This window comes from Thamnophis sirtalis, unplaced genomic scaffold, assembly GCF_051295495.1.
Source record: "Thamnophis sirtalis isolate CommonGarterSnake01/CBP01778 unplaced genomic scaffold, rThaSir2_p1.2 scaffold_2, whole genome shotgun sequence".
NCBI lineage: Eukaryota > Metazoa > Chordata > Lepidosauria > Squamata > Natricidae > Thamnophis > Thamnophis sirtalis.
The window spans coordinates 6,193,173-6,220,150 of record NW_028261382.1 but is presented as its reverse complement, the minus strand read 5'-3'; the positions used below and the strand labels follow the sequence as shown (position 1 = coordinate 6,220,150).

The window sequence follows — 26,978 nt, the reverse complement described above, 5'->3', positions numbered from 1 at the left end:
CTCCAACAGAGATTTAATTCAAATATGAGACAAACATATCCCAACTTAATCAGGATCATATTTTTTTTACAAAACACAAAACAATACACATAATTTCCATATAAAGGCATCAGCCTCCATGTCCCAAGCAAAGTCTGTGTTCTTTGTAGAGGAAGCTAAGAAGTCCTGAAGCTCCATCCAATATAATCTTTTATATACTGCTCCAAAAGGTGAAACTCAGTTAGCGGTGTTGGGAAACCTTCCAAGCCTGCATTGTTACTGTTCCTTCTTTAAGGAAACCTTAGTGGAATTGCTATTGTCTATTTTTTGGGATGTGCTTATCAATATTTACTGGAATGGACCACCCAGTGACTTAGATCATTCTTCATAAAATATGTTTTCCTCAGACTGACATGGTCAAACCAATATAGACATTTTGCAATTTGTTCCCAGAAGCAGATTGCAACGGTCGGCAAACTGTTGTAGAAAAGAAAAAAAAAACAGTGGAAACCTTTGCTATCAAGTGGAAACACAAGCATAAGGTTTAAACATTCCAGCATCAGGAAATTCCCGCAGCTTTTATTTATCTTCTTGGCTTCACGAACAAGGAAAGCTCAAAGGATTCGGTTGGACTGTCTGTACCCAACTTCCTCTTTCACTGAAGAGGAAACAAAACAATGGCAGAGAAGATAAATCACTGCGACTGTTGGGATGAGAGGAGAAAGTTAAGACTTTTCCTAAGTTCAAGGTCCTTAGTTGATAGACCAGTTTTATCAAGAGCTCCCCTGAACACAGCAGGACAAGTGAAATGAGGGACCTTATTTGAGAAGTGGGGAAAACCTTCTAAAAACTGTCCGCTAAGTGCTGGAAATGTAATCAGACCCCAGGCACCTACTACCACATGTGGTGGACGTGCAGGAAAGCAAGAAAATATTGGGAGAAAATAAAAAATAGAATAGAATAGAATAGAATTTTATTATTTGTATGCCGCCCTTCTCCGGGAGGACTCAGGGCGGCAAACAATTCAAGGGGGAAAAAGGGGAACATAAAAAACAAAATACAAATAATAAAAGTAAACAACAGTCGCACAACCATACATGTCGAGAGGGGAGGGAACTCATCACCCCCAGGCCTGCTGGCAAAGCCAGGTTTTGACGGCTTTTCGGAAGGCCTGGAGAGAGGTGAGGGTCCGAATCCCTGCGGGGAGTTCATTCCAGAGGGCCGGAGCTGCCACAGAGAAGGCCCTCCCCCGGGTAATAGCCAGATGGCATTGGCTGGTAGATGGCACCCGGAGGAGGCCAACCCTGTGAGATCTAACGGGTCTGTGGGAGGTAATGGGCAGCAGGCGGTCTCTCAAGTACCCAGATCCAATACCATGAAGGGCTTTATAAGTTACGACTAGCACCTTGAAGCATATCGGTAACCAGTGCAGCTCGCAGAGGATAGGTGTAACTGGCTGGAAATGATAATTAAACAGAATATTGAGTTGAAACCAGAAATATATCTCCTAGGTATATTACCAGAGGGCTATGATAAAAGGACCACATATTTTTACACATACTGACAGCAGCAAGGATCGCATATGCTAAATATTGGAAATATTGGAAAAATGTGGACACCCCTCCAGAGGAGGCTGTAGTTTGAGGACTCCTGATTTAGCGCAATATAAAAAAATGCAAATAAATTATCTGCAGGCCACCAAAATTTTCTTGCGGATCACCAGTTGGTGACGCCTGGTCTAGCTATTCCCTTTCCTATAGGCATTGATGCTAAGTCTGGGAAGATGCTTTTGACACATTTCTCAATCAACAAACTAACACCCAGCAGTGGTTCTTGGCCTCTTGCTTCTGGTGAATGACAATGGAACTCAAGTGGCTTAAAACCGATTAAGTCTTGGGGAGTTTATCACCCTAATGGAGTTGCAGAAGCAAGCTGTTTGTTATCACTTTCAACCAAGGCTTGATGGGTTTAGATTGGCTGTATTGTAAACCAAATGAAGTTACCCTTTGATTGGGTGTGGAATGGCACTGACAGAAAAAGGGGTTTAAGGGGGTGTTTATTGGGTAATTAGTAGGGGGCCTTAAAAGATAAGGAACCAGTTCTCGTTGAGAATTGCAGATTTAAACAAGGGATTGTGCTTCTAATTTATGCCCCATTTTCCTTTGATATTTATTTTATTTATTTATTTAAATAAATAAATTTATTTATTTAGCCACTCAGCAGTGGCTGAGACGCTGAGCTTGTTGAGTTTGCTAGACCGGCGGTTTGAATCCCAAGCGCCGAGTAATGGAGTGAGCTCCCGTGACTTGACCCAGCTTCTGCCAACCTAGTCGCAAAGCACATAAAAATGCAAGTAGAAAAACAGGAACCACCTTTGGTGGGAAGGTAACAGCGCTCTATGCACCTTCGATGTTTAATCATGCCAGCCACATGACCATAGAGACCCTCTTCGGACAGCGCTGGCTCTTCGGTTTAGAAACTGAGATGAGCACCGCCCCCTAGAGTCGGGAACGACTAGCACATATCTGCGAAGAGAACCTTTATCTTTCATATGAGATCTCTGCAGGATTTCTTTGGTATTATTACCAAGGCTGTCCTATGCATGTTTTTTGAAGAGTGACATCTCACTAGCTGGCTTTGTATAACACATTACCTAAGAAGATGGTTAGTTAGTGCAGCACTGTACAAACTCAGCCAGTATGTCAATTTATAATCCGGTGTGTTACACACTTATATTTTTCAAACCCCTTGATTCCAATCTTTACAACTCCTAGGGAGGTGTGCATTGTTCTTTCTTTCCACATTTTCCCCCTTCCTTTCCCCCCCTCCTTCAGATTTGTTTTGTTACTTTATGTAAAATCTTGTGTGTGTGTGTGTGTGTATTCGGGTCTTTTCCCATGTAAGATTGAGATTGTTTTGGCAACATTTCAGGGAGGTCTCACTCACCATCCAGCCTGAAGATGGCGAGTGAGACCTCCCCGAAACGTTGCCAAGACAATCTCAATCTTACATGGGAAAGGACCCGAATACAGCATACCTACACACGTGAAAATCTACGAAAACATGTGTGTGTATGTATGTATATATATATATATGTATGTATGTATATATTGTTCTTTCCTTTCACTTTTTTCTCCCCTCCCCCATACACGCACGCACGCACACACACACACATGTACACATAACACACACACATATACATACATACATATACACATAACGTTCAACTACGGCTGCCACGGGCGGGGGCGCCCTTCTCCTCGACTCAGAGGAGCCCAAATCAAACTTCTCCCGATCCGGTCCATTCGACCTGCGACGGGCCCCGGAGTTCGAAGGGAAATCTCTCCCGCCCAAGGACGACTCCGGGCGGCGAAAGGAACCAGACGAGGCCGGAGTTTTCGAACGGCGGGCGAAAATCGCGGGCTGTCTCGTGATTGGCCGCTCGCCGCCTCCGCCTCGGCCAATGGGAGCGCGGCGCGCGCGCGGGAAGCCCGAATATCGCGGCCGGAGGAAGGAGCAGCTCGGCCACTTTTGCAAGAAAGTTGCGCCTTTTGCCTTCCCGGCTTCCGTTTTAGTCCAGATTTTTCTTTCTTCGGTGCAACGGCAAAGGACGGGCATGGTGCGGACCAAGGCGAACTGCGGAGGCACCTCCGGTGCCTATCGGAAAGGTAAACGCATTTGCAGAGGCTTAACCAGGATATAGAACTAACCGGGATGCAGAATTAAGTGGGATGCAGAACTAACTTGAATATAGAACTAACTGGGATGCAGAACTAACGGATGCAGAATTAAGGGAGAGACAGAAGTAACCGGGATGCAGAATTAAATGGGATATAGAACTAACCAGGATGCAGAATAAAGTGGGGTATAGAACTAACCAGGATGCAGAATTAAGTGGCATATAGAACTAACCAGGATGCAGAATTAAGTGGCATATAGAACTAACTGGAATGCAGAAGGGAGAGACAGAAGTAACCGGGATGCAGAATTAAGTGGGATATAGAACTAACCAGGATGCAGAATTAAGTGGGATATAGAACTAACTGGAATGCAGAACTAACTGCGATGTAGAACTAACCAGGATGCAGAACTAGCCGGCTTGCATAAGGTCTCTAATAATTAACTGCTTAAAGGGATTAGGTTCATACCACATGGGGAGGGGAGGGGGAAAGGAAAGCGAAGAGACTAACCCGGGTCTGACTCTAGCGGCTTTTATCCTGGATAAAAGAATGGTGTGTGAATTGTCATATTTAAAGCAGCTGCCTTGCATTCCTCCATCTTCCTTCTAAACGGGATGGATTTTAACTAGGTTTAGGCTATTAAGCTGGATTTAAGACCCAGCAAGCCCTGAAAAAGGCAACCGAGGTTAGCATAGGGTGCCCAGGGCATTAGATTTTTAGCTGACCTTGTTGATTGAACGCAAGGTGTGTATTGCAACTCCCAGTGAAACTCCCTTTGAAATGCAGGAATGCTCTCATTCAAGGTAGCCCTCCCTGGCATGGCTGCTGAGATGAAATACACAAAAGTCAGCTTCCTCCTTAAAAGGAACCGAGGTGCTGACTTTTAATTCAAGAAGACAAAAGATAAAAGGGTTTTGTCTCGGGCTGCATTCACACAGCTGGGAAACTGCATCCAGTCAAACCTTCATCAGCTTAGACTAGATAGAAGCACCTTGAAGGAGAGCACATTCGCCCTTGTCACTGGTTTCAACCCTGCATTTTATAAAATTGCCCTCCTCTTTGTGGATTTGTAAATAAGAAGCCTGAGGCCTAGATAATTGGGCTTAATGGCATCTTTAAAATGTAAATAATCTCTTAATTCTTTCTTTCTGCCAGTGGTAGCTGCTAGGGCTCCTCGGAAGGCGCTGGGCTCTGGACAGGTGAATGTCAGTTCGTCTCCTGCATCAAGGAAAGGTGAGTGTGTAAGATACATGACTGGCTTTAATGCTGCTTTGGACAGAGGTTGAAGGCCGCTGGCGATTTTCAATTTAGAATTGCTCTGGAAGTACAAGTATCCTTCCACGTGCAACCACAATTGAGCCCCGCCTTTCTGCTATTAAGCGAGACATTTGTGAAGTGACTTTTGCCTTATGTTAGTAGTGCAGTCTTTATTGTCATTGCAGAAAATAAATACAACGGAATTGGTTTTAACCTCACTGGTTTCAACATTATAGCGGAAACGAAAAAAGAAAGAAAAAAACAACAACTAGTCATTCGTTTCCCCGTGTGCGTGGAGTGATTGTGGTTGTATTTAAAAGTCTGACAGCCCAAGGATAGAAACTATTTTTAAACCTATTCGTTCACCTGGCTATACTTTGATGTCTTCTGCCCGATGGTAGAAGTGGAAAGAGAGACTGACCCGGGGTGTGAATCAAGTCTGAGTATCTTCCTCTCTCTGCTTAGGTTTAGAGCGCGCTTCTGTCGGTGCGCTGTTGTCGGCGTGCTTCTGTGCTCATTCGTCGGCGTGATTTCGAACTTGCGCATTTCTCCCCGCAGTTTTGTCGGCACACTTTTGTCGAGCGCGCATTTGTCGGTGAACCGTTGCCAAGTATAATATAGTTTCTAGGCTTTTCTTTTGTTCTGCTGTTTCTTCTTGAGTCAATATATTTGAGCTGGGCCTAAAATATTTTGTGCTTTTAATGCTCTGGGAATAATTCCTCAAATAGTTTAGGAATAGGCAGCAGCCTCACATATTCACTTCTGTGAGATCGATACTTGAAATTGCTAATCGGATGCATGCTGTCACTCTTGCATTCCAGTTTAGCAAAAACGGCTTGTTTCAACTAACTTGACATAGCTTGAGCATTCAGAGATTAATGCTCAGAGTAGTAGCTTTTGTAGCTACTACTGGTAGTCTTCAATTTACAGCCAGGATTGAAACTGGCATGTAATTTGCTAAATCATGGAGTGAGTTATGTAACCAGACCTGACTTTGCAAAGCAAACCACAATTGCTAAGTGAATCTGGCTTCCCCAAATTTGCTTGTAGAAATTGGTTGGGAAGGTTGCCAATTGCCATCCTGTGATTGCAAATTGCTCCCATTATTGTAAATGAGAGCAGGTTGCCAAGTGCCCTGATTGTGATCGCGTGACACACCGAGGGGACGTGCAAGAGTCAACTTTGAGGCCAGGTTGTGGCAAACCACTTTTTCCAAGGCCATCATAACTTCGAACTGTCATCAAACAATCAATCAAAGCCTACTTGTAAGTTGGGTGTGTTGTTGTTGTTGTTGCTGTTTCTTTGTTAGCTGGGCACTGATGAATTCTGGTTTGTTTTCCACAGGGGAAAGTAAGTACGCAGGAGGCAACCCAGTATGTGTGAGGCCAACTCCAACTTGGCAAAAAGGCATCGGGGAGTTCTTCAGGCAAACTCCAAATCGTCGGGAAAAGGAGAACCACAACTCGGAGGAGGAGCCCGGGTGCAGCGAAATAGGGAAACGGAGAAAGAGGTAAGGATGGCTATCTGTTGGGGCTCAGCAGGAGCCGTTGGAGCTGCCACCAGACTCCGACAGGTGAGGGGCCCTATGAGTCGGCTCTGGAGGATGTGGAGGACCCTGGACAGGGTTCCGACTCCGAGCAGGGTGCAGAGAGGCTGGTTGGCCACCAGGAGGCGCCTGAGCCTTGGACCAGTGGGGTGGAGACAAGGGAGAGTGATCCGGACGCCAGCAATGAGTTGTTCCTGGATGCCCGGCACTGAACAGCTAATAGGCATCAGGAACAGTTGCTCAAGTACAGGAGGTGATTGCACTCAGCTGGTGGTCATTAGGCTCCTCTCCAGACTATAAAAGGACTGCTTGTGCACACGCCCTTTTTGCAGAAGTCAATGCAGGAACTAATGTTGGAGAACATTATTGTGAGCTTGACAGGCTGGATTGCTGCCACGGCTTATCTGTGCTGGATTGCTGCTCAAACTTGTCTGTGCCGGTTTGCTGCCAAGGACCTGTCTGTCTGTTAATTAAATGCCGTAACTTATCTTTGACTCGGAGTGTGTTGGTGTGGGACGAGGGGAATCAGAACAGCCATCTGTTTGTTCCTAGTGGCAAAACACCTGCCAGGATATTCCACATTTAATGTTCTACAGGAGAATTAGTGAAGCAAGTTTTAAAACTTCTACCTCGCTTGATCTAACCACCTTAGTTACTGCTCAGTGAAAATTCCCTAGCCTTGTTCACTCGGTACAGCATGAGTTTCGGAGAATCCATGTCTAAAATGGATTTTTACTAGGTATTAGTGGCAATAGCAATAGCTCTTAGACTTATATACTGCTTCACAGTGCTTTTACAGCCCACTCTAAGCGGTTTACAGAGTCAGCCTCTTGCCCCCAACATTCTAGGTCCTCATTTTACCCACCTTGGAAGGACAGAAGACTAAGTCAACCTTACAAACATTTTGGGAAGCTTATTTCACATAGGGAAGCTTTTGTTTCACTGCTTTTTGCAAATGAGTTTTTTAAAATAGCGTTTCCAGCGTTACCTAATTCAGTGTTTCTCAACCTTGGTAACTTCAAGTTGTTATGGAGCTGGCTGGGGAATTCTGGGAGTTGAAGTCCATACAGCTTAAAAAGTTGCCATTGTGGAGAAACACTGAGCTAGGCAATAGAATTTCCGACCTCTGTCAAAATAGACCATGTTCTGGAATCTTTATTCATGGCAACACAGAAAGAAAGAAGTGACTGTATGATAAGGGAGCTTAGAAGGTTTCTGATCTAACTGGAAAACAGATCCCAGTTCAAGGTGAAGGCTGCGTGCCTTTACGATATTTTTAGTCTCTTCTAAGGGCTCAGCTATTGAAAATATAATTTACTGGAATTTTAAAGATGTGAACAGTCGCTGACTTGTATTTTTTTCCCCATTAACAGGGCACGCCCTTTGCCTCCTTGTCCTGCAGAGCAGGAAGAATCTGAAGATGATCAAATGTGAGCTAATCCTGGATCTGCAAAGCAGATCTTGCGCTCCGAGAGCATTGTGCATAGGCTGTATATATATATTGCATATATTCCGTTTGAATCAAGTGTTTATAAGCATCTGGCATGCTATTCTGTTGACTAAAATAACCTAAAAGTTGGCAGACTAAAAAAAAAAAAGTCAGGTCATTGATACAATGCTCTTAATACTTAAAAGTGTTTTAATGATTCCTAACTAGTAACTAAATGCTTCGTATTAAATTTGTTTTTGCTTCTTTAAGCACTTATTAAAGTTCTGTGCCATACCAGTGTTAAATAACATTCTTATGCTTCTGTACAAAATCTTGTTGGTATGCTGGTTTTTTTCTGTAAACTAGAACATACTGAACGAATAATTATTTTGGATTTAAAAGAAATAAGACCCAAGAAATGTACTTAATTGAGTGGCAGAATAGTAGAATTTCTACATGGCTCTAGCTTGAATAGACCAAATTTGGGTACGAAGGCAACCCGAAGCATAGAATTTCTGATATTAGAAATAATAGATTAACACTTCTAAAGATTTTCCAGTTTGCTTCCATCTTTGTTTTATGGCATTGAGGGTAGGGTTAATTTTTTTTTCCGATTAACCAATTACTACATTATTTGTAATTGTGGAATCGGCCTAATAAAGATATAACAGTTTTACAGAATTCGGCACAGCTATTCTTGTTTTTTTTATCTGGGTAACTGGTTTGTTTATGTGCAGACTGCGATTAGTTCTTAAATAATGATTTTAAAGATTATGAGTATTCATACTTTTCTTGTATCGAACTTTGTGGCAGTGGGAAAGATAAGGAAGTTTGCTTTCAGGATATTCCGGCTAAATATTCAACTGCTTTGAGTTTAGGGTTTCCAGAATTCCCATTATATTAGGTCACCACATTATAAAAAAGATGTTGAGACTCTAGAAAGAGTGCAGAGAAGAGTAACCAAGATGATTAGGGGACTAACATGAAAAACAGTTGCAGGAACTCCTGGGCACGGCTAGTCTAGTGAAGAGAAGGACAAAGGGAGATGATAATAGTGTTCCAATATTTGAGAGGTTGCCAGAGAGAGGAGGATGGGGTCAAGCTATTTTCCAAAGCACCCGAAGGCCAGACAAGGAATAATGGATGGAAAATGACCAAGGAAAGATTCAACCTGGAAATAAGGAGAAAGTTTCTGACAGTGAGAACAACCAACCCATGGAACGGATGTTGTGCAAGCTTCATCACTGGAGGCTTTCAAGAAAAGACTGGACTGCCATCTGTCAGAAATGGTGTAGGGTCTCCTGCTTGGTGGGGTTGGACTAGATGACCTACAAGGTCCCTTCCAACTGTTAATCTAAAGGAATTGGGTTTGAAGTCAGAATAAATCTTTTCTGCTCCTTTGTATGGTGCTATAGGTTTCTTAGTTTTTAATGTAGGATAAGGGGGAGGAAGAAGGGAGGAGGAGGAAGAAGCAGAGGAAGAAGGGAGGAGGAAGAGGAAGAAGATGATGAATGGGGGAGGAGAGGAAGGGAAGGAAGAAGAGGAAAAAGGCGGAGAGGAAGAAGGGAATGAAAGGAAGGAGGGGGAGGAGGAAGATGATGAGGGAGGCTAAAAATAGGAGGAGGAAGGAGAACGGGATGAAGGAGAAGGTGAAGATGAAGAAAGGGGGGAGGAGAAGGAAGAAGGGAAGAGGAGGAGGAGAAGAAACAACAACCATCCAGTGGTCTTCCATCCCTGCTCAAGCCAGGGATCCCTTCCCAGGACCAGCATATAAACAACTCACACGTGACCCCCCACAACCCGCGTGTCACTATCTCCCGCCCCCCCCACTCATCCCCATCATCTTTCCTGGCTGAAGGAAACCCTCCCGCCTTTCTGCGCCTGCGCAGGCCCCGCCGTCCGAAGCCCCGCCTTATCCCGCTTAGCAACCGGACGCGGTTGCTAGGGCGTCCGGGCCCCGGAAACACTTTTGTGACGCGCGCCTCGGGCCGGCTGGCGTCTCTCCCATAGGGCGCCGGCCGTCGTAGGGCGTGTCCGCGGGAAGCGCTTCCGGGGTGGCCCGCTCCCCCCCCCTCTCCCCTCAGAGCGCTCAGCGAAGGAGGGGGCAGTGGCCCCGGGTTCGCGCCCCCTCCCAGCCGGGAGAAGCGGCTTTTCCTCGGGACGGTAAGAAGGCCGAGCTGCGGGCTGGGTTTTCCGGGCGAGAGGGAGGCGGGCGGGGGCGTCCGCCGTTAACCGTAGCCGACGGGAACGCTCGCGAGAGAGGGCGGGAAGGGGGGGCGTCGCTCCTCGCCCTGCGCCGCTGAGGGGGCGCCCCGAAGGCCCGGAGCTGAGTGGGGGGCTCCTGAGTTGTGGGGGGCTCTCTTCTCCTCCCCTTCCCCCGCCTCGAGGGCGGAGCCCTCCGGCCATGTGGGGCGTTTAAACGGCGCCCGGGCAGCTCCTTTCCCATTCCCCGCCTTCGTTTTGGGTCGGGGGTCGCTTCTCCGGAGCCAACTTAACACACACCCCCGGTCCCCTCCACACAACCCCGGGCCGGCCTTCGGCAGGCAGGCTTTCCGTGTGGCGGGCTCTTCCTCGGCTGCCATCTGGGAAGGAGACAAAGAAAGGGGGCGAGGGAGGAAGGGAGGGAGGAAGGCGGAGGCCCCGGCGGTGCTCGGCGCTGCACGTCGGGACGGCCACGTGGAGAGCCCCGCGGAGGGTTTGCCTGGGGAGGCGAAATCCATTGAAGCGGAGACGCCTTTCCTCACACCGCCGCCGTCTGGGAAACGGCTGCCCCGGGCCTGTGAGGTGCCTTGCCGTGGGTTGGTTTGTGTGTATGTTTGTGTACACACACACACACACATCATACATACAACACGCATGCATGCATGCATGCATGCATTCTATCTATCTATCTATCTACCTACCTACCTCCATCCATCCATTTATCTAACTCTTTATCTCTATCTATCTATCTATTTATCTATATCATCTATCTATCTCTATCTCTCTCTCTCTATTTCTCTTTCTCTCTATATCCATTTCTCTCTCTCTCTCCCCCTATCTATATTTATCCCTCTCTCTGTCTGTCTATCATCTATCTATCTATCTATCTATCTATCTATCTATCTATCTATCTATCTATCTATCTATCTATCATCTCCATCCATCCATTTATCTATCTCTTTATCTGTATCTATCTATCTATCTATCTATCTATCTATCTATCTATCTATCATCTATCTATCCCTATCTCTCTATTTCTCTTTCTATATCTATTTCTCTCTTTCTCTCTCTCTCTCCCTATCTATATCTATCCCTCTGTCTGTCTGTCTATCATCTATCTATCTATCTATTATCTATCTGTCTGTCTGTCTATCTATCTATCTATCTATCTATCTATCTATCTATCTATCTATCTATCTATCTATCTATCTATCTATCTGGGGTGGGGAGAGCTGTCGGTCCTTGGTGCCCTCTGAGCTTGGTTGTTTTCTTGAAGACATTTCCTTGTTCATTCCCCAATTGTTCATTTGCAAATTCCGCTCCCTTGTAGTCCTGATGATGATACCAATGGGGTAATGAAACGTCCACAAGAAAAACCGCAGAGAGAGGGAGAGAGAGAGACAGACAGACAGACATGTCTGTGGAGATTCTCAGTCATTCCTGGTTTGTCTCAAAAGTACTTTTTCAAAAGGCAGCTGTTTTTCTTTGAAGACATTTCACTTCCCATCCAAGAAGCTTCTTCCTCTGTTCTTCTGGTAAAGCTGCTTGGGCGGGGGTCTCGTCAGTTCTTCTGATGAAGCTTTCTTGGGTGAGACGTGAAACGTCTTCTTTCTCAAGTTGAAAAATTCCAGAAAAAGTGCTTTGAAAAAGCACCTTTGAGACGAGAATTCCACAGTTCAATTCTGAAGTGTAAATTTCCTCTTCTGTTGGAAAAGAAAGTTTCTGTTTTTTAAAAATCTGAACTCTCCCCCTTGGTGTAAGAACCTGTTTTTCCCCTGAGTTTTGAATTGCAGCCTGGATGGATCACTTTTAGCATGGGCTCCCTCTGTGACAAGCCAAACTTGAACAGTTTGTAAGGATGTAAGGAAGCAAACACACCAAAGGAATATGCTTTTCTTTTCTTTTTTCTTCTCTTGGGCTTCCTCTTTGCACCTTCCTGATTGCCTTGTTTTTCTTTCAACCTAGATGACTCAGTGCTTAAAGTGCAGTGGTTTATTATGGTCTGTAGCTGAATGATGATCTTTTTGCAGTACTTCTCTCTGTTGGACGTCACTCTTGACGAAATTCCTTTTTGACTTTTGGGGAATTGATGTTTGTTTGGTAAACGTCAACCTGAAGACCTTGAGTCAACAAATTAAATGCTATGAGGATGTTGAAATAGGTAAAAGATGGAGATGAGAGGTACAGGCTACAACGAGAGGAATGTTAAATATAGTTGAATTGAAATGATGTCTTCCTTAATTAATTTCCCAGATGAGAGAAATATTGTTATGTGAAAGAATAAAAAGCAGTTTTTGAAAGTGGAAGTAATTTTTAAAAAAATATCCTAGATTATACTTTTGGCCAGAAGCTCAAATTCTCATATAGATAGGAAATATCTGTAGGTGTTTCAGAGGAACTGTAACTAAAACTAAATTAAAACTAAACTAAAACTGTAACTAAAACTTAAAACTAAAACGCATTTGTTAGTGGAAGCAGCTTCAAACTTGCTTTCAGTAGCAACTGATATAAATACTTCGGCATTGAAATGTATAGTTTTGCTTTGATATAATTGTTCCGTTTTAATTTCATGGTACTTTAATGCAATCATGATATGTCTCTCCTAGAAGATTGTTTTCATCTTTCCTCCAACTCAGTGTTTCTCAACCTTGGTGACTTTTAAGTCCCGTGGAGTTCAACTCCCAGAATTTCTCAGCCAGCTGGCTGAGGGATTCTGGGAGTTGAAGTCCACAAGACTTAAAAGTTGCCAAGGTCGAGAAACACTGCTCGAACTCTTCACGTATGGAATACAACTTCTTCCTGTTTGGCAGTAAAAAATCTGCAGCAGATTATTTTGGCAGTCTGTTGTTCAGTGTTACATAGACATATACTGCCTTTGATTTGGGAGGAATGTGATTAAATGTTCTTAAAATTGTAGAATACAGTTCTGTTTAATGAAACACTTTGGATTTATAAAGTACCACAACAAAGATATCTATATATCTTCCTTTTAAGATACTTCTTTATAATAAATGCCTAATGGAGATTCTCAATCATTCAGGCTACGGTTGTCCTGAAGGTGCTGTCCCAAACTCTACTGAGCGCCCTTGGCTTTTTCTCGAAAATGTTTCACCTCTCATCCAAGAAGCGTCTTCAGTTCTTTACAATAATTCACCACGACTATGGATTACAATGTTGTATAGTCATATCCATTCGGTCAATAAATTGGGAATTAGACTTTTGGATTGCTAAGTGGTCTCTGATATGAGACTTGAAGGGATTTAACCAAACCAGAGTTTCTCAACCTTGGCAACTTAAAAGATATGTGGACTTCAGCTCCCAGAATCCTCCAGTCCATACATCCTCAAGTTGCCAAGGTTGCCAAACTGATCCAAGTCACATGATGAATGCCTGGGTATCTATATCAGGTTTCATTAACGATAGCTCATGTAACCATTGGTGTTAGAGCGATAAATAAATTCTAATGCTATCTGAAACTTTATTCTTCCGTGTTATGTAAAAATTACCATTCCCATTTGATTTGCCAATCAGAAGTGATCCGTTTAAAGTAAAGTATATATAGAAGTTTGATAATTGAGAGTTTTGATAGGTGATTCTGTTGGGTTCCCAGGGACACGGTGGCTCAGTGGCTAAGATGCTAAGCTTGTCAATCAGAAAGGTCGGCAGTTTGAATCCCTAGCGCCGCGTAACAGGGTGAGCTCCCGTTACTTGTTTCAGCTTCTGCCAACCTAGCAGTTCGAAAGCATGTAAAAATGCAAGTAGAAAAATAGGAACCACCTTTGGTGGGAAAGTAACAGCGTTCCGCGCGCCTTCGGCATTTAGTCATGCCGGCCACATGACCACAGAGATGTCTTTGGATAACGCTGGCTTTTCGGCTTTGAAGCGGAGATGAGCACAGCCCCCTAGAGTCAAGAATGATTAGCACATATGTGCGAGGGGAACCTTAAACTTTACCTTATTGGATTCCCAAGGAATGTTAGTTGCAGCGCTATGAACAACATACTGTAATTTAATTGAACTGTTTGTATCAAACGGAACAAGCTTGAAAGGGAATTTTGGAACTCTACTTGCTTTGACAGTGTTTTCCTTTGTTTTGAAAAACAGATTGTTATATATAAAACCAAAAAAGAGGATAAATATTGTTTATTAATCTCTGTTATTTAGGGGGTCACTTAGGGCAGAGTAAAAATTCAGCGGTGGTTAATTCTCCTTTCAGTCTTCTTGCATTATCGGGGTTTCTGATTCTCCTGTAGCTACTTGTTTTCAGCTTCTCAGTCCTGTTGCGTGGGCACAACTATGTGCCACTTCCATGGCAACCACCTCCAGTTGTTGACTGTTCTTCAAAATAGGTGGTAAATCTATTCGGATTAATTGAAAATGTATATAATGTATTGATGAGTCGGTGGTTGCATTTTGATGATGGTATTTACCTAGTGATTCATTTGAAATGGCTGCATCTTAATACGGTCAGTTGGCTCTTCGATTTCAGAACCAAACTCCAAAGTCAGGTTATAAACTCTGTTCTTTATTTCCCCTTTTAGTTTGATGTTTATATAAGTAATTCCCAAATATAACCGATCAGCAGTTTTCTACTCCTTGCTTAGTGTAGTAGCATTAATTATTTGTATGTATTTCTGGCAGTCTTTCTGTTCACTTTGTGGTGATTGCATTATACAATTCTATATCATGGGATACTCAACTGATTTTTTTAAAAAAAAATAACTTTAATATGTATCCAGCACACATTTCAAATTTTAATATCATGCAAGACAGGGTAAGCAGCCCTTACATTGGCATATCAGTCAAAATCCAATGAAAATGTTAAAGCTATGTGCGTGACATATCACCCAGTGATGAGTGATTTTCTATTTGTGATACTCAAAATATTCTCTCCCCTAAACAATCCAGCAGTGTCCAAAAATTGCTGTAATCTAGAATGGATCTCAGATTTTGTCCCTTAAAAACAAAAATAACTCCACGAGCTTCTGCTTAGGACCCAAATTTCGATGTATTTAATACGTCAGAAAGGGGTGCTCAGTGGCTAAGACACTGAGATGGTCGATCAGAAAAGTCGGCAGTTTGGTGGTTCAAATCCCTACTGCTGTGTAACGGAGTGAGCTCCCGTGACTTGTCCCAGCTTCTGCCAACCTAGCAGTTTGAAAGCATGTAAAAAATGCAAGTATAAAAATAAGGACCACCTTTGGTGGGAAGGGAACAGCATTTCGGCATTTAGTCATGCCAGCCACATGACCATGGAGACGTCTTCGGACAGCGCTGGCTCTTCAGCTTTGAAACGGAGATGAGCACCGCCCCCTAGAGTCGGGAACGACTAGCACATATGTGCGAGAGAAACCTTTACCTTAAACACATCAGAATATTTAACTTCTTTTATTCTATTTTGTTCTCATTTACACTTGACACCAAAAGATTAAACTTTTGTTTTGCTTTCAAGGCAAATTCCTTATTGAGACCACACACTTCAGACTTGGTTGAAAACTCAATTTTCCCTGCCTTTTCATGCTGCTGGCTTGAATAGGAGTGGGGGGTGGGGGGAATCCTTTCAAACTAAAAAATAGTATTAGCCGTTGTAATTAGTTAACTATAGATGCAGCTCAAGATGTGTCATTTCTGGGATATTTTTTACTTCTCATTTTTTCTATACTAGAAGTAAATGGAGATGTTTAGGTTTTGTATTTTGCCAGATGAGTTACAGACTTATTGATTATTACTTACTATTTTAAAAGGCAAAAGAAGACAGGTTTTTGGATTATTCAGGACAAAAGGCACCTTGCCTTCTTAATGGTCCTGCCCACTGCCCACTATTTTTCCTGAACTCCCGTAAAGCTCATTGTGTTATCACAGCCACCTAAGTTCCATGAGGCTCTTACATTCTAGGGGGAGCATAGTGACTCAGTGTCAGCCAGCCAGATTGGTTTCACCACAAACATGTAGCTGGAACAAACATTTTTTGGGGGGTTGAACAGCAAAATGCTTTTATGCCTTTCCTTCCCAGGCCAGGTAGGACCACAGAATTAGGTTACAAGTAAATCATAAACCTGTAGTATCAGGGATTGGTAACTTTGACATAGCTCGTTTTGGGCTGTTTAGCCAGTGCAGGCCACCATAAATAATCGCTTTTTGTCTTAATCTTCCTGACTTTTTTTTTTTGTATCCAACAACTCTTTTGAGTCATAAAAGGGGGCTTTTTTGTTGTACATCCCTGTTGTGTTTCACCTTCTTCCTTTACCAATCGGATTGTGATCTTGCCCCCCCCTTTTTTTTGCCCCTCTGCAGGTAGCGTAAGGTTTTCCTCTACCTCGCTGAGGACGGTGAAGTCATCCCCGGACCTTCCGTGACAGTGCCTGAACAGCCCGGATATGATGCCAAAAGATCTCCAAAGTATTTTATAGTTTGACCCAATGATTCTTCTGGATCTATATTTCTCTCTTCAAGAATAAGTGCAAAGACCAAATCCTACTTACTACCAGATATTTTTTATTGCAAGATCATGGACCATATTACTAGGGAGAAAGATGAAAGGCGAACAGGGAAAGGGAATCCAGGAAGAAGCACGCACAGTTCTCGAGCATCAAGTTCCACTTCGGCGGCTGGAGTTCTCATGGTCGGGCCCAATTTTAGGGTTGGCAAGAAGATCGGCTGTGGCAATTTTGGAGAGCTCAGGCTAGGTAAGAAGAGCCCCGCAGGTTCAGCAGCTTTCAATCCTGGCTAGCCAGAATCTCCTCCCACAAATGGTCCTCAACTTAGGACCACCACTGATCCCCAAATTTTTGTTGCTGAGTGAGACATTTGTTAAGTGAAGTTTGCTCCGTTTTATGATCTTCCTTGCCACCATCGTTAAGTGAATCACCGCAAGTGTTAGGTTGGTGGCACGGTTGTTAAGTGAATCTGCCTCCCCCGTTGACTTTGCTTGTCAGAAGGTCATAAGTGTGAAAAACACAAGTCACTTTTTTCAGTGCCGTTGTAACTAGGAATGGCCACTGAATGAATCATCGTAAGTTGCCTGTACATATAAAACGCTGCATGTAGTGGTAGCAACGTTTCCTTTTTATCTGTTGCTATAATGCATACAGGCATCATATACATACATGTAACACAGCTTTCTGACTTCCTGTTTGTTCCTTTTTAATGAACTTTGGTTTAGTATTCTTGACGTTAATTGGGATTTTTATTACTTGGGTGTTACACCCCCTGCTTGTAATGTAAAGTATTTTGAGGAATAATTCTTTCCTGTATTTCGATATTTACTTTTCAAAGTATATAGACCAGTGTTTCTCAACCTTGGCAACTTGAAGATGTCCAGACTTCTTCAAGTTGCCAAGGTTGAGAAACACTGATATAGACAATCATTAAAAGATTGATTAATTATTCGCAGAAGATAGGTTATTGGGGATAATGTGAGTTGCAAACGAAAGTTGATAATAAATAAACAAGCTATAGAACCTTTTTTTTTTAATTTTAGAGAAACCTAACAGCTAAAAATAATAATTTGCATATCCTGGTTGCTATTTGAAACAAAATTCTCTCTTGCAGGCAAAAATCTTTACACAAATGAATATGTAGCAATCAAGCTGGTGAGTAGTTTTGTGGTTTTAAAACATTTCTGCATGCCGAAGATTACCCCAACAAGAAAAAAATTTCAAGCCACATTTGTCCTGATTACATCCAGCCTACATTTCATATATGTGCTGTAAAGTGATACTACCTTTAAATTTTGTAGAAACCAATTCAGTATCTGCTGTGCTGCTCACTAAAACCAATCCTTGCTCAATTTAAATGCCAGTGATTGTTTTTAAAACTCTTACTGCTTGCCACCAAGTTTTTAAAAGGACTGCAGCAGATGAATGGCAGAATCTAATATGAGGAATCCTGCTTACATGCCCGTCCATCAGCTCACCTAAGTCGGTGGGCATGAGAAATAGATTGATTTATGTATTGAATTGGTTTGCGTCCATCTTGCTCGCGATAATAGATTCGGTCTGAAAGAAGCCATTCTGACCAATTTTGGAATACAGAACCGTTTTCTATGAGTTGAGTGGGCTGTTTTAGGATCAGAATGTTTTGAGAGTGAACGTTTTGCCATGTTTGTCATCTTTCCTATGAAGATGACACAGTCCTAATATGGGTATGTATACATTTAGGAAATGATCATATATTTTAGCATTTATCAACCTTGGCAACTTGAAACCGGGTGGACTTCATCTCCCAGAATTCCACCTAGCAGTTTAGGAGTTGAAGTCCACCTGGCTTCAAGTTGCCAAGGTTGAGAAACACTAATATATCTCATTGAACATTAAAGACGTGGCAGTTTATCTCCTTTTAAAACAATGTGTTTTTTCCACTACTTTTAAATTTATTTATTATATTTATACAGCCATCCACCTCACAAATGTGACTCTGTGGCATAAAATTTTTACAATAGAAAGGCTTTACTTTGAGAGAGCAAGTGTGTGTGTATTCAAATTGGAAAGCAAATTTGCAAAACCAATTTAATGTACTCCTGCTCCTACATTGTCATTTAGTGAAACAATCCACCATTAAACAATCAGTTCATTTTCGTTTCATTATTTTGTGTTTTATAGGAACCATTAAAATCTCGTGCCCCACAACTGCACTTAGAGTATAGATTTTATAAACACCTCGGCTCTTCAGGTAAGAAATCTTTCTCCTAGGAGTTAAAATGAATTGTGGCAACGGGGTGTAGTGAAACTAGTACTTACCCGTATGTTTGAAAGCTACAAGTACCCTAGAAATCAGAGGGTGCAGTTTTTAGCAATGATAAGTGTAGTGCGTATAACTCATCAGATGCAAGACAGGAGCCAAAGGAACATTTTCTGCACCCCCAAAAACCTTCACTGTTGTTTTTTTAAAAGTAATATATCTCCATTTCGCATTCTTAAACTGATTTGAAACTTGGTGGTCCCTTGGAAAAGTAGTTGGTGATTTGATTGTTTGTCCCAAACAGAAAATAAATAAATAAATAATCTTAGAGGCCATCTGCATAGCTCTGTAAGCCACCATCAAATTCAGTGAATTAATTCTGCCAGCGGTATAAATGTTGCCATGAATGGCTGCGCTGGCATAGGTCTAATTCGGAACTTAGGGTTTGTTTTTGAAAAGGAAAGATCAAACGAAATGTGATGAAGAAACTTGGCATATATTTTTCTAGCACTTTTATTTGGGTGGCCTACATCAAAGCTGGTAGTTCTTTTATCTGTGACATCCTCTTGCTATAGTGCAGTTAATTTTTTGTTTTGTTTTTGCATTTGTTTCAGTTGAAGGCTTCCCACAGGTATTTTATTATGGTCCATGTGGAAAATACAATGCCATGGTACTGGAGCTCCTTGGCCCAAGTTTGGAAGACTTGTTTGACCTCTGTGATAGAACATTCACTCTGAAGACTGTCTTAATGATAGCAATTCAGCTGGTGAGTCAAAGAACAGTTTCACGTTTTTGTAAACATCCTCCCTTCTTCCAACCTCAAATATTTCCAATTACAGTGCTGTCTTTTTTTTTTTTTGACTGCTGTGCAAACTTTTCTTTATAAGTTTCTTTTGGTTCTATTTAACTACCATGGATTCAGCAAAGGGTTTCCATAATGAAGCTCAGGCACTTGAAAGAACACTAGTTAAGCCAAGCTGCTATTTTGATTACAGGTGATTTGTGGCTAAAATAGGCTGTATCAAATGAGCGTTAGGAACTGAAATCAGGTCACGGACAGTGACTTTCAAACTGTTTTCTAGGGACGGTTAGATAGTTTGAGGCATGTTGTGGCCTTTTCTTGGTCCATTTGGTATAACAGTGTAGGATTATAATTTAACATCTTTAATGAACAAAATGCCCAACCCAGAATAATTTCTGTGCATTCTTTAGAAGGTAGCTTCTTAAACCGATTATGATCTGGTTAGCTTATATTTTCCATTTCCTTTAGCTAAATAAAGGAATGCATTTTCACTACGGCAAAAAAGCATCTTGGTATATAAATCTAGTAGGTATTTTCATATCTGGTGATCCTGAACATGCAAACTTTAATTCAAAATACTAGTTTTGAACAGTTAGCAAAGGATTTTTAATTCAGAGATGTAGAGTAACTTACTTCTTTGTCTTTTTATAGCTTACTCGAATGGAATTTGTGCACTCAAGGAATCTCATTTATCGAGATGTCAAGCCGGAGAATTTTCTTATTGGCCGGCAAGGAGGCCGGCAAGGAAATAAGAAAGAACACATCATCCACATAATAGACTTTGGATTGGCCAAGGAGTACATTGATTCTGAAACACAAAAACATATACCTTACAGAGAACACAAGAGCCTTACTGGAACAGCAAGATATATGTCCATTAATACACACCTGGGCAAAGGTTTGTTCAGTATAATATGTTGCACTAATGGATAATTTTCTGTGCTGTTTATATCACACAAACATGTTTGGGAGCTGCTAATTTTCATATTGTGACTCTTTAAAATTAGATAGCAATATGACTTCGGCATGCCTGCAATAAATATGAATTCAAAGAAGTTTACGTTACCAGTACGTGTCCTTTCATAGCTGCTTATCAGCTGGGATTGACCTAGTCAGCCTGCATTTCCAAAATTGTCTACTAGGAAGTGAGAACTACCACTGCTTTTATTCAGTATTTCTTCTCCTCCTGCAAGCAAAACAGAACAACAGTAGCTTCTTCTGACGTTATTCGTAACGACACAAAATTGAAATTTTGTGCTTTTCCACATATTGGGAATTGAAAACAAAAACGAGTAAATGAAGCTTTTAATCCTGTTTTTTATTAAGAGAAGAATAAATCAGGTTTACACATTACAAAAAAAAAAAAAGCCGAGCAAAGGTCAGAAATTGTGATAGGGCAAAACGTCTGGAGAACCCCAGATTGTCCAGTTTAGTTTTAACACAGATGCGTGTTCCATTTGAATGTGAGAATAGCCACCTTGGAGAATATGAATAGCAACTCAATTCTGTTGTACGTGTAGAACGAACTTTTACTAAATCAGTAATTTCTCAGACTCCTCGTAGATAACGTTGCTTACGTGTCTCCCTATTTACGGACGTCTTCTTTTTCATACGGGAGTTAATTGCTAGGAATGTAATTACTTACCTAATGTTGATTAAGAATGTTAGAGCAGTGTTCTGTTCTCTTACGTGTTTTAGAACAGAGTCGGCGAGATGACTTGGAAGCTCTTGGACACATGTTCATGTATTTTCTTCGAGGCAGTTTACCATGGCAAGGCCTTAAGGTAGATGCTAAAATGTGCATCAGTTGGGTTTTGGCAGATAGCTTCTGTGTTAATTACCTGCCTCTTCTGACAACTCATTTTTGCTCTCATCCTTTCGGAAGGACATCTCACTGCCAGCATCCAGGTTTCTCCCTCCCACCTAATTTGATAGAGTAGATTTGTTCGGTGGGCTGCTCCAGAAGACACAGGGTGGCTTATAAAAATCCCTGAAAATTTTTAAAACAAACCAACTCACAACACCCTATTAAAATGATTGAATGATCGTACTTTCCCCCAGCAAGTTAAAAGGGCAGCTAGTATACAGAAAGTGGACCAATTTGGTTTCAGTTTGCAGGTGGGAAAAATTTAAATTACTCTTACCCCCCCTCCCAGGGTTGGTGTTAAAAAGCAAAACTTGCTGAGTTATGATGCAAATAAAGATGTGTCAGACAACATGCAAGGATTTAGCTAAATGCTTGCCAAACTTCTATAACTCAACTCAAAGATTGTTCCTCTGGTTACTTCACCTGTCCTTCTCTCCAGGACAGCACCCTACATATTACGACCCAATAATAGTTTTTAAAATTAGAATCCTCTGCATTTCACAGGCTGATACATTGAAAGAGCGATACCAGAAGATTGGGGACACAAAGAGGAATACTCCAATTGATGTTCTCTGTGAGAACTTCCCGGGTAAGTTCTGGTGGCTTATCATTTCTGTAAATTACCCCTAGAAATAAGAACTATTAAAACAGTGACTTTTAGAATGTAGCGGGTACAGAGAAATAAGGTAAAGGTAAAGGCTCCCCTTGGACATGTGTGCTTGTCGTTCCCAACTCTAGGGGGGCGTGCTCATCTCCACTTCAAAGCCGAAGAGCCAGTGCTGTCTGAAGATGTCTCTGTGGTCATGTGGCCAGCATGACTAAACACCAAAGGGGCACGAACACTGTGCCACTAAAAGTCCCTATTGTTCTACTTGAATTTGTACTTGCTTTCGAACTGCTAGGTTGGCAGAAGCTGGGACAAGTCACAGGAGCTCACTCCGTTATGCAGCGCTAGGGATTCGAACCGCCGAATTGCAGGCCTTTTCTGATCGACAAGCTCAGCGTCTTAGCCACTGTATAATTTTTTTTAAACCTGGAAACCATAGTTTAATACATTATGTTTAGAGTTGGCCACAAATTTCGATGACACTTTAAAATCTGACTTTTTCTTGAACCCGTGTGAATAATTACTTGCAAACTCCTGATATTTCAAATATTTCTATTAACTAGGCTGATTTATCATGGTTTGTCAGGCTTGTGACAAGTTGTCCCATTTTGCAATCGATTTCCCATTGGATAAAACATTTTTTGCAGTTGGCTTGCAGTCACAAACAGAGGCTGCAGTGAATACCTTGTGATGCCTAGTCTAAAACAGGCATATTTTATATGCTGACTAGGGAATTCTGGGAATTGATGTCTACAAGACTTAAAAGTTGCCACAATTGGACACTTCAAGTCTAGACGATACACTTGCATTAAAATAACATGGCAAATCCCAGGTGAAATGTTCAAAGCCTTCTCTCATTGGAGCAAACAGGTAAAGCATTGTTGACGCTTCTCTTAGATATCTTGTTGGCTTCTGGTTCTGTCAAGCCTGGTACCAGTGGCCAGGATAGTTGTTGTGTCTCCAGTCGTTCAGTTCTGTACCTGACAGAAGATGGTTTCTCCATCACCAAATTTGAAGCTTAAACTGTGGTGCTTGATGCTCTCTTTCTCTGATGGGGAATAAAGAAAAGATCTGAACACGTGTAGCAAACATTGATTAAATGAGGGAGGGTTTCACCTTGAAACTTCTTTAGAACATGGAGTTCTACCAGTTTACTTCAGTTCTTTTAGAAGTGAACGCGGTGGCCATGTGGCTAAGATGCTGAGCTTGTCGATCGGAAAGGTGGGTAGTTCAGCGATTCAAATCCCTAGCGCCGCGTAATGGAGTGAACTCCCGTTACCTGTCCCAGCTTCTGCCAACCTAGCAGTTCAAAATCATGTAAAAAAATGCAAGTAGGAAAATAGGAACCACCTTTGGTGGGAAGGTATCAGCGTTCTGTTTGTCTTTGGCGTTTAGTCATGCGGCCACATGACCACAGAGACGTCTTCTGACAGCACTGGCCCTTCGGCTTTGAAGCGGAGATGAGCACCGCCCCCAAGAGTCGGGAATGACTAGCACATATGTGCGAGGGGAACGTTTACCTTTACTTAATCCCTGGCAGAGCCTTTCCTGTCTCTGCTTCGAATCACCTGGCCTTTTTATGACTTGGACTTTCTGTTGAGTTCAGCCCTTCCAATCTGGACTCCACAACCCATCAGTGTAAGAAATTCAGAGCATAGAAAGGTGTATAATCCACATCCCACCATCGCCCAAGCTACTGAAAGCAAGCAGACTGCATCTCCTCCTTAGTCAGGCCTGTGGGTGTGTGAAGATAACATCTGTATTAGAATCCATGAAGTCTTAAATTTCTGCTTCAGCTTGAGTTTTTGAAGTGACCATAGCTACGTATTTTATCTTTATACCTACCGGTGCCCTTAAGTTTAAGTTTTATTTTATTTATATGCCGCCCTATTCCCAAAAAGGGACTCAGGGCGGCGAACAACTTAAACGGGAAAGGGAAACATACAAGTACAAAATAGACATTTAAAATGACCAACAACCACACCTGTCGAGAGGGGAAGGGAGCTCATCAACCCCAGGCCTGCCGACACAGCCAGGTTTTAACGGCTTTTTGGAAAGCAGGGAGAGAGGTGAGGGTCCGAATCTCCGCGGGGAGTTCGTTCCAAAGGGCCGGAGCTGCAACAGAGAAGGAGGCCGACCCTGTGCGATCTAATGGGTCTTTGGGAGGTAATTGGCAGCAGGCGGTCTCTCAAGTACCCAGGTCCAATACCAGTTCGGAGAACAAGAACACTAATAGAAACCCTTAATTGTTCCAAAGCTGATGACTACTAATCGTTTTTGCCCCTAAGTCTGCAAATATTTCAGTGATGTTCATAAGGGAGGCCCCCCCTTTAGAAACCCGTGGCTTGGTGGCCCATCCATGCGACAGATTTCTCCATCCCCTCTGCCTCTGTAAACTGATAATTTAGGGGTTTTTTAACCTGACCAGTGAGGTAACGCTGAAATGTGCTCTGCTTCTACTTCTTTCTGAACAGATTGTCTGATGTTGCTTCTTCCTAATTCCCTTTAACAGAGGAGATGGCCGCCTACCTTCGTTACGTCAGACGGCTAGACTTCTTCGAGAGACCAGACTACGATTACCTACGAACCATCTTCACCGAGTTATTTGAAAAGAGGGGATTCACCTTCGATTACGCCTACGACTGGGTTGGCAGGCCAATTGTAAGTGGTCGTCCTGTGGCATCTGCTGTGGGTTTTTCCCCCCCCCCCCAGGGGTTGCTCTTTAAAAGCCAGTTTTGACTCAACCTCTCATTGTCTCGTTATTTGGAAAGTAATGTTACCGCCTGGACAGGTAGCCCTCGACTTAAGAATAATTTGTTGAGTGGCCGTTCAAAGTTACAACAGCACTGAAAAAAAGTGACTGGTGTCCATTTTTTCACACTTAATATTGTTGTAGCATCCTCATGGTCACATGATCAAAATTCAGGCTCTTTGCAGCTGGCTCATAGACATTTTTAGACATTTTAGACATTTTATTAAGATTTATAGGCCGCCCTTCTCCCTGAGGGGACTCAGGGCGGCTTACAATCATGAGGGAAGGGGGTGCAATAATAAAAGACAAACGATAAGTGAACAAAATAAAATGGTAAAACACAACATGCATTCAACAGTCAACACTCGGGCGGGTAGATTGGAAACCTATCCCCAGGCCTGCTGGGAGAGCCAGGTCTTGAGGGCTGTGCGGAAGGTCTGGATGGTGGTGAGGGTACGAATCTCCATGGGGAGGTCGTTCCACAGGGTCGGAGCTGCAACAGAAAAGGCTCTCCTCCGTGTAGTCGCCAGTCGACATTGACTGGCAGATGGAATTCGGAGGAGGCCCAGCCTGTGCGATCTAATCGGTCGGAGGGAGGTAATCGGCAGAAGGCGGTCTCTCAACCACTGCAACGGTCATAATTATGACCGTTGCAGTGGTTGAGTTGAGTTGAGTTTATTATATTTCTATGCCGCCCTATTCCCCGGAGGGGACTCAGGGCGGCTCACAACCAAATCAAGGGGGCGAGGGGGCGGGGTACAGATAAGAAAAAGAACATGAACAAAACAATACCACAATTTAAAACACTCAACAACCATACCGTTTGAGGGGGGCAAAAGTACTGTTAAAGTACTGAAGTTTGCAGATGATACAACAGTGATTGGTCTCATTTGAGACAACGACACATCTGCATACAGACAGGAGGTTGAACAACTAGCCTAGTGGTGCAACCGGAACTATCTTCATTCATTTATTTCATTTATTATATTTATATGCCGCCCTTTTCCCCCGAAGGGGACTCAGGGCAGCTAACAAATCAAATCAGGGAAGGGGGGTTACAGACAAAAAATAAAAAATAAACGATACATAACAATACATAATTTAAAAACACACAACAGTCATACCATTCAAGACGGGGGCAACAGCTCTTTAGCCCCAGGCCTGTCGGAACAGCCAGGTTTTAAGGGCTTTGCGGAAGGCCTGGAGGGTGGTGAGGGTCCGAATCTCCACAGGGAGCTCATTCCAAAGGGCCGGAGCAGCCACAGAGAAGGCCCTCCTCCGGGTGGTAGCCAATCGGCATTGGCCAGTGGATGGAATTTGGAGGAGGCCTAATCTGTGGGATCTAATCGGTCTATTGGAGGTGATTGGCAGTAGGCGGTCTCTCAAGTACAGTGGTCACGTGATCCCCCTTTCAGACTTTCTGACAAGCAACATCAACAGGGAAGCCCAATTCACTTAACAACCGTGTTAGTAACTGAACACACTGCAGTGACTCCTTGAACAATTGCGGCAAGAAAGGTCGTAAAACGGGGCAAAATTCATTTGAGAAATGTCTCAATAAACAACTGACATTTTGGGCATAATTGTGGTCGTACGTCCAAGGACTACCTGTATTTTGTCGGGAACCTTCCTGCGAACCTGGGTATTCACACTGTATTTTTCCTTTTCAAAAGGGTTTTTTTAATTTTTTCCCTTTTGAACGCGGGGAGTGTTAATCTTGTTTTGCTTTCAGCGAATGTGATTCACCCGTGTCTGTGTTTTATTTTCCAGCCCACTCCGGTGGGACCCATGCATATAGAATCGGGACCATCTGTAATGAGAGACGCCCACATACACCGGGATCGATCCTCCGTACAGCCTTACCGAAATCAGGTTGGTTCATCTTATGCCTTAAATGCTTTAAATGTGCCTCCGTATCTCCAGCCTGCATTCCTAAAAGGGGCACCTAGAAAAGCCGGGGATGTCAATGGCCTTATTAATACTGCTCTTCGTTTTAGTCTAGCAAGCTTCCTCTGGCTGCTTTTAGGGTGGGTGAATCTGTTATTTAAAATAAAAATACAAAATGCTCAGGTCTCCAGTGCTAATTGGGAGAAATGACGATCTGAGAAAAGAGATTCAACAGCAGTGAGAAAACCAGTTTTCACCCTTAATGACCGTAGCAGCATTCCCATGGTGACA

The 26,978-nt window shown here is 42.8% G+C and overlaps 2 protein-coding genes across 14 annotated transcripts in view; both read left to right on the top strand.

Moving 5' to 3' along the window:
• Positions 1-3,495: 3,495 nt before the first annotated feature.
• PCLAF (PCNA clamp associated factor) lies at positions 3,496-8,350 on the top strand. Its single transcript, XM_087703629.1, has 4 exons — positions 3,496-3,647; positions 4,815-4,892; positions 6,261-6,426; positions 7,836-8,350. Exons 1-4 carry the CDS (start codon positions 3,596-3,598, stop codon positions 7,894-7,896), a joined length of 357 nt encoding a protein of 118 aa, XP_087559755.1. The 5' UTR covers positions 3,496-3,595; the 3' UTR covers positions 7,897-8,350.
• Positions 8,351-9,955: 1,605 nt separating this feature from the next.
• The window catches only part of CSNK1G1 (casein kinase 1 gamma 1), a 35,990-nt gene continuing 18,967 nt past the window's right edge, over positions 9,956-26,978 (top strand). For all 13 annotated transcript variants that reach the window (XM_087704131.1, XM_087704127.1, XM_087704135.1 and 10 more), the window contains exons 1-10: positions 9,956-10,054; positions 16,388-16,779; positions 17,645-17,685; positions 18,694-18,763; positions 19,387-19,538; positions 20,226-20,472; positions 21,273-21,358; positions 21,946-22,030; positions 24,561-24,709; positions 26,571-26,672. In XM_087704131.1, coding sequence (XP_087560257.1) covers positions 16,602-16,779; positions 17,645-17,685; positions 18,694-18,763; positions 19,387-19,538; positions 20,226-20,472; positions 21,273-21,358; positions 21,946-22,030; positions 24,561-24,709; positions 26,571-26,672 — 1,110 coding nt within the window. In that variant the 5' untranslated portion in view covers positions 9,956-10,054; positions 16,388-16,601. The remainder of the gene's footprint in view (positions 10,055-16,387; positions 16,780-17,644; positions 17,686-18,693; positions 18,764-19,386; positions 19,539-20,225; positions 20,473-21,272; positions 21,359-21,945; positions 22,031-24,560; positions 24,710-26,570; positions 26,673-26,978) is intronic.